This window comes from Alosa pseudoharengus, unplaced genomic scaffold, assembly GCF_046254945.1.
Source record: "Alosa pseudoharengus isolate Yale_2024_CS ecotype anadromous, Long Island Sound unplaced genomic scaffold, YU_APseudo_1.1 YU_APseudo_1.1_scf_16, whole genome shotgun sequence".
Classification (NCBI taxonomy): Eukaryota; Metazoa; Chordata; class Actinopteri; order Clupeiformes; family Clupeidae; genus Alosa; species Alosa pseudoharengus.
Genome location: NW_027468630.1, coordinates 35,840,913 through 35,852,336, shown reverse-complemented (window position 1 = coordinate 35,852,336; position 11,424 = coordinate 35,840,913). Strand labels below are relative to the sequence as shown.

The following is an 11,424-nucleotide window of genomic DNA, read 5'->3' as shown; positions in this document are numbered from 1 at the left end:
TAGTGAAATCAATTAAATAACCAGACAAAGTGACAATTGCAAAAGCATGAGGGATTGTTGAACCATTAGGCCTAAATTCATAATTTTGGAACCAGAGGGCTAATCTCATTTGGAAACTGTTCATTTTAAAGTTATTTCTAATATGAATGCTCTTTAGTTACACATAATACTCTAATCTTACGTATAAAAACAGTTCAAAGATACAGAAAAAATTAGAGGGGGGGGGGGGGAGAGCGACATGTAGTACGTCAGTTCCTGTCGAAAGAGTTACTTCCGTCTTGCCTCGTCTTGATCTTTCTTTCCCTCTGCTCCGCCGTACGCCATCATGGGTCGTATGCACGCTCCCGGGTATGTAACTATTTTTTTATTTAAGAAACCGAAATATATCATTACTAACGAACCCCATAACGTATATTTAGTCTCTAGGGGATATTTTACTCGGGTAATTTATCTATTATTTGTTCAATGGCCTTATTTAACCCGTGCCCAAGTTTCAACGTAAGCTAACACGATGGCCGCCCATGCTGCTCATGCCATGTGAACGAGTTGGGCTAGATGGAGAGCAATGCTCCTCCGTATTTACCCGGTCGAATGACACGTCGAAGCCCTTCGATATGGTTCTCTGATACGACCCTGAAATTAATGCAGATGACTTGATATGGGTTTGCTATGAGGGCTTTATGTTCATCATCAAGTTAGCCAAATGTGGCTAGCCACTGGTAACATTCACTATATCTTATAGCTTGCTAGCCGCATTTACATTGTCGTTAGTTGACACATTGGTTTGTCTTGAGCCTTAAAACTGCTACGTACATTAGTTAAGGTTAAGTCATTGATCAAATACTGTTTGCTCAGCGTAATCAGTTGCTCTCGCATGGCTCAACGTGTGAATAAAAAAACAGCTATGATTTCCGTGACGTTTCACGAAACATTCTCTGGCTGGCTGGTGTGCACGTCGTCCTGCACATTTCCACACCATCCCATAGCGTCTCGGTCTTTACTGGAGGTGTAAACCATCTACTGTGTTGTCACTTCCTTTGGATGTAATGTGTTCATCTTTATTCCATATTACAGAAAGGGCTTGTCCCAGTCAGCGCTCCCTTACAGACGCAGTGTGCCTACTGTAAGTATAGAGGATTACTTTCCTTCATTTGATGCTTTCTCTTTTGTTAGTCGTGTATTTAGCTGTGGCATTGTTTGGATTCATTACTGTGTCTATCCTCAGTGGCTTAAACTGACCTCCGATGATGTGAAGGAGCAGATCTTTAAACTTGCCAAAAAGGGTCTGACACCCTCTCAGATTGGTAAGTGTCCTCACTTCAGCTCCCAACTATTTTCAGTCTGTTAATTGATTAATTGTTTAGTGTTAGAAAATGGTATGTGGATAAAAGACAATGTTGAAATGTTTACAAGCCCAAGATTGTGTCCTCAAAGTGCTTTTTGTTTAGTCTACATGCTAAAGATATTTAATTAACTGTAACAGAAGAGTAATTAAAGCTGATAACATTCAAGCTTAAGATGCTTTGATCAGAATTGAGGTATTATCCTCAAAATAGTAGCACACAAATAATGCAATAGGCTCTATGCACATCATTCACTTTTTGTCAGATCAACTTCCTGTTTACGCTGTACACAGTAGACTATGATGGCAAATGTCATTACTGATCTATTGGTGGTAGTATTGCTGGTAAAGAAAAATGGGCATCTTTATCTAACAGTTTAGTAATGTCCGACCCTCATAGTTGTCAATGTAGCAGGCAATGGACATTTTAAACCCGTTTCCCAGTTTGCTAGAAGGAGTGGAGCAGCAAATCTGGAATTGAAATGCACATGGAGTGGATACCAGAATAGTTGTGGATACCAGAATAGTTGTGGAGTGGATACCAGAATAATTGTAGAGCAATTTAGTAGTTGATAACTAATCAATTGTTGCTGCCCCAGTTCTCACTGCAATTTAAGCTGACACAAGCCATGAAGCCTAGGCCCCATTCCAGACCATTAACTGATGTTATGAAATGAAGGGCAGATGTGAGTGGTAAAATCTGATGGAAATGCCTAGATATATTGTCAAGCGTTTGTGGTGGTGTGTGCTGGGCAACCTAGTCTTTGGTGTTGGGCCTGACTTATTGGGTGTCCATGCAGGTGTGATCCTGAGGGATTCCCATGGTGTTGCTCAGGTGCGCTTTGTCACTGGCAACAAGATCCTCAGGATCCTGAAGTCCAAGGGTCTGGCCCCTGACCTGCCCGAGGATCTGTACCACCTGATCAAGAAGGCTGTCGCTGTGAGGAAGCACTTGGAGAGGAACAGAAAGGTACTTTTGTCAGCTATATATACTGATCTTTTGTTTACCATATGACTATGTTCCTGAAATGTGTGTAAATTCAAAGTGCTCAACGTGGTCATCCTGTGAGGTTGCTCTCACAAGGCTCTGTCCGTGTGGCGTATGGGAGCTTAGCACGTTGTGCCATGATGTATAGTCCCGTTCCACGACGTTGTATAGTGAGATGCTCCCCGGCCGTCAGGCTGGTGTGGACAGTCCTGCATATTCCTACACCTTTTCCAGAGCCCATAGGCTATTACTGGGAGGGCAAACCATGCAGTGCACATCTTTAAGTAGCCTAAAGCTTCAGTTTTGGTCTAATCATCTGTGGTTAATTATATTTGACCCCCCCTCCCCCCTCTGTACAGGACAAGGATGCCAAGTTTCGTCTGATTCTCGTTGAGAGCAGGATCCACAGGCTGGCCCGTTACTACAAGACCAAGAGAGTGCTCGCTCCCAACTGGAAGTAGTATGTATCCAGGTTTTTTGTTGTACGATTACAAAATCTAGTTTAAAGGATGGCTTGGGTGGGATGACCGGAGGCACTCACAATTACAACTACAAATGAATGCACATTTCATTGTCCCATTCTTTTTTACTATAAGAACTGAGATATTTCTTATGTGCTATAGAAATATTGGAGGTAAATTAGCAGTGTGGCTGTGTTGTGCCAGTACTGCCAGTCCCCTTCATACACTCCTATGCAATTGACCTATTCCAAATCCAAAGTGTTTTCTTCAGCAATATTCTGAATGAAGATTTTACTGCTGACTCGAATGTGACTGCAGCTATGTTGTGTGTGTTTTCAATCTTCCTAATGTGATGTTCCCTCTTTCTGCTTGCAGCGAGTCCTCAACAGCATCTGCTCTGGTGGCATAAATGCATCAACAATTTTTTGCGAAAAAATAAAAAGATTACACTTTCAAGTGCTTTGTGAGTCTGTTTTTGCTGACATGAATAGTTTGTCGGGCCATGTGTTGCATATAGGAGCACTTGAATAAACATTTTTTTTAAAGATCAGCCTGGTAATGTAAAACACTGAAATATTGTGACATTATCAGATTGTAGCAGCTTCGAATACTATTTTCAGGCAACTTTTAAGGGAACACAAATGCCAGTATTTACAAGTTTTCTATAGAGCATTATCGGCATCTGGACATTAAACTGAATTGCATTGTGTATGCCCAGCTGCCATGAATTGCCAAATGTAAAGTATGTATAGAGGGGAGAAATGTGACTGATTTGTGCTGTCTAACTGGTGGTAGAAGATCTACTTGCATATTACAGAATGATGTACTGTGGCCTCAGACTACAATGTCAAGTGTTTTTGGTACAATGCCATCCTCATGCATCTCAAGTGAAGGACTGATTTTGCTTTGTTCAGGTTCATTGAAATATGCTTGAATGGGTCCGAATGCTGACATTTACCTTGGGCTTTACAAAGTATTATTTAGTCCACAATGGGTCATGAGGTTTTTGTTACTTATGAACTGCACATGATGGTATTTGGCAGATAATTTCGTTCAAAGCAATTTATAGTATACACACTGCTCAAAATAAGGGAACTCTTTTTAATAGGAGTATAGCATCAAGGCTATTAAACTTGTAAGCTATTGGTCTGGCCAGTTACGTAACAGGTGGTTGTGAATCAGTTTCACCTGCTTTGGTGTCATCAAAGTTAACAGGTGCACTAGAGGGGCAACAATGAGACGACCCCCAAAACAGGAATGGTTTTACAGGTGGTGGCAACTGATAATTTTTCCATCTTTATCCTCCTTGACTTATTTTTCACAAGTTTTGCATTTGGGTAGGGTCAGTGTCACTACTGGTAGCATAAGCCAGTACCTGGAGCCTACAAAGGTTGCACAGGTAGGTAGTCCAACTCCTCCAGAATGGCACACCAATATGTTCCATTGCCAGGACTTCTGTGTCTCCCAGCGCAGTCTCAAAAGGAGATTCCTGGAGACAGGCAGTTGCTTTAAGAGAGCTGGGCAATGTGGTAGAGGATCCTTTACCCAGCAGCAGGACCAGTATCTGCTCCTTTGTGCAAGGAGGAACAGTAGGAGCCCTGCCAGAGCCCTACAAAATGACCTCCAGCAGGCCACTGGTGTGAATATCTCTGACCACACTGTCAGAAACAGTGGGGTACTGTGCTCACTGCCCAGCACTGTGGAGCTCTATTGTCATTTGCCATAGAATACAAAATTGGCAGGTCCGCCATTGGTGCCCTGTGCTTTTCACAGATGAGATCAGGTTCATCCTGAGCACGTGACAGGCGTGAAAGGGTCTGGAGATGTGGAGAATGTTATGCTGCCTGCAACATGATTCAGCATGACCGATTTGGTGGTGGATCAGTGATGATCTGGGGAGGCATACCCTTGGAGGGACGTACAGACCTCTATGGGCAAAACAACGGCACCCTCACTGCCCTTAGGTATCGGGATGAATCTTCAGACCCATTGTCTGACCCTGTACTGGTGCAGAGGCCCCTGGGTTCCTCCTGGTCCACAACAATGGCCGGCCAAATGTGGCGAGAGTGTGCAGGCAGTTCCTGGAGGATGAAGGAATTGATAGCATTGACTGTCCCCCACACTCCCCTGACTTAAATCCAGTAGAACACCTCTTGGACATTATGTTTTGGTCCATCCAACACCGGCAGGTTGCACCACAGACTGTCAAGGAGCTCAATGATGGCTGTGTCCACATCTGGGAGCAGATCCCCCAGGACACCATCCGCCATTTCATTAGGAGCATGCCCCAAAGTGTCAAGCATGTGGGGTCCATATGAACTACTGAGTACCATTTTGAGTTGCTGCAATGAAATTTAGGCAAAATGGACTAGCCTGTCGCATCATTTTTTCACTTTTTTCATTGATTTGCGTGGGGGTCTTTGAATTCAGCCCTCTGTAGATTGATCATTTTCATTACCAAAACATAGTGTGGCATCCTTTACCCAGTACACATTACCCAGTGCATATCCAGATATAGATATCCAGCATGAGTTTTTTCCCTATTGAGATCTGATGTGTTTTCAAAGTGTTCCTTTAATTTTTTTGAGCAGTGTATAAACATTACATTAGCGTGATGTGGCCTTCCATGTTAGTAGACTTTACAGTTTACACTGATTCAGTCAGTCAAAGAAAACATTTTTCATCAAACTAATTCAATTACATAGTAAGAAATCCATCCTAATTTGTGACCGAACAATAATCTTGATTTAATTTACACATTTTATCAGTAACAATGTAATAAAAGTCACTGCACTGACATTTTTAAGGGCAATTCCACGCAAAACTCATCCATAACGCCAACAGAATGCCATGGAATTTAGTTGCCGTTAAGGATGTGACAGTTTTGTGTGGAATTGCCCTTAAGACGTCATCACATGGGTATCGCTTGCCAGAATAAATAAGTTTAGACAGTTGCACCAAAAGCAAATTGGAACGAGTTATCACCAAACCCCCTGACATAATTGGCTGTGACCTCCCTCCAGTCCTTGCATTGCCCTCATCCAAACCATCAGTTGTTCCAACTTCTCCCATCTGAAAGACGTTACAGGTCCATAAGAACTGAAACTATGTTTAAAAAAATAGCTTCTTCCCTTCAGCAATAACTCCTGAACACTACAAAACTGATCGGAATTTTGTTTCTTTTCTTCTTCACTGGATTCTGTAACAAAAAATGCCACCAACATTGTTGTGAGCCAATAAAGTATCTATCTATCTGTCTATTTGAAGTAATGCAATTAGCTAATTGCAGATGCTGCATTTAATCCTGCAGCTCGCAACTCGCCACATCTATGATATTTATATGCATGGCATCTTCCTTGTGTGATACAGTGGAACACACCTAACAGCAGTGCTGTGCTTCTCATGTACTAGGCATGCACACCAATCAGAAAAGGCCCAACTTAAAACATAATTTGGAATATTGAACTGAAGCTTGACTTCAATTGCAATATCTCCTGTTGTGTTCGCGGTCAAATGTGACCGATTGACAATTCTTTTCTCTCAAAAATATTGTTAACTTATTCTGACTACCATGAGGCTCCTTGACTTTGTTACACAGGGCATCTGAAAACACAAAACAAATTTTGATCATTTGTATAACAATTTAAGTGTTTTATTTAAATTTAGAACACCCATGTATTTCCAGTCAAAAATGACCGGCAATTAGAAATGAATGGGTGAGAAAATGGTCAGTGTATAAAATTGAGTCCAGGCACATACTTATTGATCAGATGGACTGTATATGTGCTTCTGTACAAACACACCCTCACTCCCCCTCTTTGCACTGGAACCTTTCCCCAATAGAATATTCCCCTTTCTGACTCAGAGGCATGAGCTCAGGTCAGTGAGGCCTGCAGGCCATAAATAGCAAATGGATGTTCAAAACTGGTTATATTCAATAGAAAATCAAGTTGATACAAAGGTCTATCATAACATTAGATGATAGTATGTGTGTTACTATAGATTTCTAACAAGTTATAATACAGTGGTCACTTTTGACCGGGAACGCAAAACTAGTAAACATAAAACAAACACAACAGGAGGGTTAAGATAAATCACAATTAGATATTTCCCCAAATTGTGCAGCCCTAGTCTGCCCTCTGTTCTGTTTCATTCTCCCACCTCCTCTAACTCTGATCCAAAGTAACATCAGATACATTGATACTTTCACTCTGGCTACACTCCCTCATAGTTTTATCACTTTAAGGCTATTAATAACATTATCTCCCTTCACAATATCTTATTTGACTTTGTCATTCTCACTTTTACTATTAGATGTGGTCTTCAGAACATTTTAAAAACTACCATGCCAGTTCCCCAACAAAACAAATCTAATGGAGGATTTTGTGGTGTTTTGTAATGATGATGTTAGATTTTTGGACTGGATTAAAAACTAATGACTGGCTGAAAAAAGATGCTTATTTTAATCACTCAATGAAAATAAAGTCTAAAGTTTCTTCTATTTCATTTCAATGAATAAAACCATCAAAATAAAATCATACAATGTGCTGAGGTGGCACACTAAGGATACAGGAGCCAAACTGTGACATACCAATTTCACCACAAGAGGTCAGCACCCGAATGGTCTTGATAATTTCATAGGTCAGACCTACTGGGTTGTCTGTCTTTACTTGACATTTGATGTGGAAATGTGATGTACACTCACATATCGTTAGATAGTTTTAATGCACATTTGTGCATTATTAGATGCTGTAATTGTGGACCACCCAGATGGACATTTCCTTTTTTAGGGTTTGCAATTCCAGTATATTTTATAAATAATATACATTTTCATATTCTTCTCATCAATCAGTAATGAAAAGACCTACATGGTCTTGTCAGTGGCATAATCACTATAGCTGGCCTCTTCCACTTTAAGCTTAACAGGCTTAATAAAGAGAAACAATCCCTCACTGCAGTAATTCATTTGGGTGGCATAGGCCTCCTAGCCTGCCTGCTGATTTAATTGTTGAGGGAGGCACTTCTCTGGAATAGACGCATGCATTATTAATTGGCAGTCTGCATAAGATGATAGGAGGAAATTGTAAAGTGTGTTAATTCATAAGCATCTGCATTGCATTACTGCAGCTTGGCCGTGACTGAGAATGGGAAGCAATTCCTCAGTACAGCCTAACACTCTTGATTTCTTGGGCCTTAAGATAAGAACGGCAAGACAGAGATTGAAAAATTCCCTTTGTGTGAGTGGAGTGTACTGCATAGCCCAGTCAGCAAGCAGTGATTCAACTGTAGCTGCTGCTGTTCTCCTAGGAGAGAAAGTTAACATTGAGTCACCTTGCCTTGCTGCATTGTGGGCTCCTGGCAGTGGGGAGGCAGCAATCAACAGTACTTACACTGCAGAGCGGCAGAGGACTGCGCATCAGTGTCCCGAGTGAGTGTAGTGTGTGTGCTATAGTCACAGAGTGTCCAATGTATGTTATGGTAAACAACGACTAATTTATAATGCTAGAGCACAGCCTATGCACAAGTACTAGACAAGACAGCTTTACAATGTTTTACAACTAAGTGGGTGATTTTATTCTCATCACTTTTCTCACAACCCTTTCCGAAACTTTGAGTTGAAGAACTTCACAAAGTCCCTTGGCATCATCCTTCCTGCTTCAGTCTTAAGTTGGTTCATGGGACTGTTCCCCTGTTGAGAATGCAATGTGGGCAAGATGGATGATTGCTTATATTATATATATTAGAGAACACAGGGCCAGAGCAGGTGTGTTTGTTTTGTTCTATTTTCTTGCAGTCAGTATAAAGGCTAGTTTGTTCTGGACACTGAAACAAGTCTGTATTAGTTGTGGTTCAAGCACTAGATAAATAATATCTCTTTTCCAATATCTTGAGCATTCACAGAAAATAGTCAGTGTGTTACCCCAGACCTCTGTCAGTGAATAAACTCATGGTCCATCAAATTTTCTATATACACCATTTGCCTTCTTACAAGATATGTCCTCCATGTGCAGGACCAGGCGTCCTCCAACCGGGACTAGGCAAACAAGATAGCCTTTTCTCAGGGGTGTGATTCAATGATCAAATATTTATACCACACCAAGGTGTTTGATGTTGGCAATTTGGGATTGCTGTTCGTTGAGGCTGTGAGCAAAGATGGAAGTGCCTCACATGGAAATATTTCCCTCTCTTAAATGTATTTGTCAAGTGGATGTTGGTAGAGGTGCTTTGTAATAGCCTATATTCATTGTAGTTATAGTATACCTTCCATCTCATTGAAATTAGAGCCACAGTACAAGACTGGTGGTGATTGAGAGAGGGGCTGTTGCTGGTAAATAATGTGCCCCACTGCCAACATCGCAGAGCCAAATTCTATTACTATATGCTATCCATCATCACAACATGTAATAGAGAGCTTGATTAGACTGAATAAAAATATGTTTTCAGTTCAGATGGTTACCGTAGTAGGCCAGCCAATCTAGCCCAAAAAGACAAAAAATTTGCAACAGAAATGCCTCATAGTTTTTATTGGTCCTAATACCCTCCTGAATCATATACTAAAAGTCTTCCGCCGAAGATGGAGTGGAACATATATATTTTTTTAGATTAAAGGCCAAAGTTGTGCTCAACACTCTAAGTAATAGGGGGAAAAAAATAATTACCGTATTTTCCGGACTATAAGTCGCACTTTATTTCATAGTTTGGCTGGTCCTGCGACTCAGGTGCAACACTGTATATATATTTATATATATGTTTTTTTCCTCTTCATGACAAATTTTTTGACTGGTGCGACTTATACTTCGGTGCGACTTATAGTCCGGAAAATACGGTAATAGCTATCACTATGAAACTTCTCCAGTTGATTAATGACATCATACCAAAGAAAAAATGTTATTACAAGTTTTTGAGATGTTATGTTTATATATGCAAATTAGGCATTTATTCATAAAATGTACCATAAAACACACACAATCTGAAAATTGGATGAAAAATGTATTGTTTTATTCTTGAACTAAAATAAAAATATGTGCCACTCAATCTTCAGCGGAAGACTTTTAGTATATGATTCAGGAGGACCAATAAAAACTATGAGGCATTTCTGTTGCAATTTTTTTGTCTTCTTGGGCTAGATTGACTGGCCTATAGGCTATGTGCTTACTTACAGGTTCATCAAGTTACTGCACCATCAAAGATGTCATAGCTCTCTATAACTTCTAGCCCTGATGGTCTGCAGGTTTTTGTTTTATTTTTGTATTCAGGATAGCTGAGGGAAAACCCCATCACTTTTACATCGAGAAAACATCCAGGGCAACCATGCACACACACACAATTTTAGTCACAAAGAACTTGTCCTGTAGAGTGGTAGAAAAGTTGCATTCTCCCCAACTCAACACGTGCTGTGAACCACTAACTAAATGCCATTATTATGCTTTCCACCACACTGACTCTGTTGTTGACTTGACTTCTTTGTTTTTCCTTTGTGCCAACCTTGCCCTGCCCTTGAGAGAGCTTATTTCATGGCTGAATTTTGCTTTTTGTTCTTTTCTGAACTACTGTGATGTCACAGCAGCATTACAAATAAATTCTCTGAAAATATGCTATTTGAATTAGGCTAAATGAATCACTGGCCTATGAAAGTCTTCTTTAAATATTTTGACTTGGCTACAAGAATATAGTGTCCTTATTCTCAGGATTCCTAGAAAGACTGTTTAACCTAGAGAGTTGATTAATAATTCAGCAGTACAAAGCTGTGAGCTGAGAGTCCCTCCACACTTTCTAAGACTTGAGCAGGGTGCCAGAGAGAATACTTCAGCAGATTCTTAAAACAAACATATAGGCGATTGTCACAGCTGGCAAGACGCCATGGTATAAAAAAAATATTTTGAGACTGTACCAAATAGTTTGGTAAGGGTTACACTTCTTCTTTGGTGAGGGTTAATCCTCTTCAAACCCTTAAACATATCTACCCTATCAAAAAAAAAAACATTGGTACATGGTGCGCTTCCGAATGTGTAGTCTATGTTTACTGGAGAGTAAACAGGCTATATCTGATTGTAGCTTAAAAAAACATATTCATGTTGTCACTCATGGCAGAGCTCCTATCTGGCGGAAAGTTTCATGCCAATTTCTTTCTCTCACTTATACACGGATTTTAACGTTTAGCCTACCACAAATTTCAGGCTGAAGACGTTGATATTTTAGCATAATTCAAGACGGAATGAATGGTGCATCGACATCACATGCACTAATATTACCGCAGTATGGGCAGTTGCAGAGTGTTCGTGAGATCTGCAGTTTGAAGCTGGTGCCTACGGAATGTTAAGCCTTTTACATCCCAGGGAGTGCATTCCGAAATCCTCCCAATGGCTTCATAATACTAAGTAGCTCGCGTAACACCCCATTTGGAAAGGTAACAATAGCGTACGCTAAATTGCGCACCATTCAGTGACTTAACATTTTACGTCAAGCGTCTACACTGATCTTTCCCCTTTTTTGTCGGCTTAGAAAGTGGGACAAAGACGCGCTGTACTTTCTCCAAGTTTGGTCTTCCCCTTTAATGGCAGTGCAGCCCTAGTGGTGGCTACTGGACTGTAGGATTCCCTGGGAACTCTGCGGAGAGAAGAATGAAATAGCCT

At 40.7% G+C, this 11,424-nt stretch overlaps 1 protein-coding gene and 2 non-coding genes across 3 annotated transcripts; all 3 read left to right on the top strand.

The window, feature by feature from the left end:
- The first annotated feature begins 265 nt into the window (after nucleotides 1–265).
- rps13 (ribosomal protein S13) lies at nucleotides 266–3,247 on the top strand. Its single transcript, XM_076287882.1, has 6 exons — nucleotides 266–348; nucleotides 1,075–1,123; nucleotides 1,226–1,304; nucleotides 2,143–2,312; nucleotides 2,690–2,790; nucleotides 3,167–3,247. Exons 1-6 carry the CDS (start codon nucleotides 326–328, stop codon nucleotides 3,198–3,200), a joined length of 456 nt encoding a protein of 151 aa, XP_076143997.1. The 5' UTR covers nucleotides 266–325; the 3' UTR covers nucleotides 3,201–3,247.
- LOC143126376 (small nucleolar RNA SNORA73 family) lies at nucleotides 2,392–2,610 on the top strand. Its single transcript, XR_012987483.1, has one exon. It is a non-coding gene; the product is annotated as a small nucleolar RNA SNORA73 family (small nucleolar RNA).
- LOC143126391 (small nucleolar RNA SNORA19) lies at nucleotides 2,890–3,020 on the top strand. Its single transcript, XR_012987497.1, has one exon. It is a non-coding gene; the product is annotated as a small nucleolar RNA SNORA19 (small nucleolar RNA).
- Nucleotides 3,248–11,424: the final 8,177 nt, after the last annotated feature.

Coding starts and splice junctions, on each gene's coding strand:
- rps13 (XM_076287882.1), top strand. CDS start 326: ATGGGTCGTATGCACGCTCCCGG. Junction 349..1,074: donor GGTCGTATGCACGCTCCCGG/GTATGTAACTAT, acceptor TCCATATTACAG/AAAGGGCTTGTCCCAGTCAG. Junction 2,313..2,689: donor ACTTGGAGAGGAACAGAAAG/GTACTTTTGTCA, acceptor CCCTCTGTACAG/GACAAGGATGCCAAGTTTCG.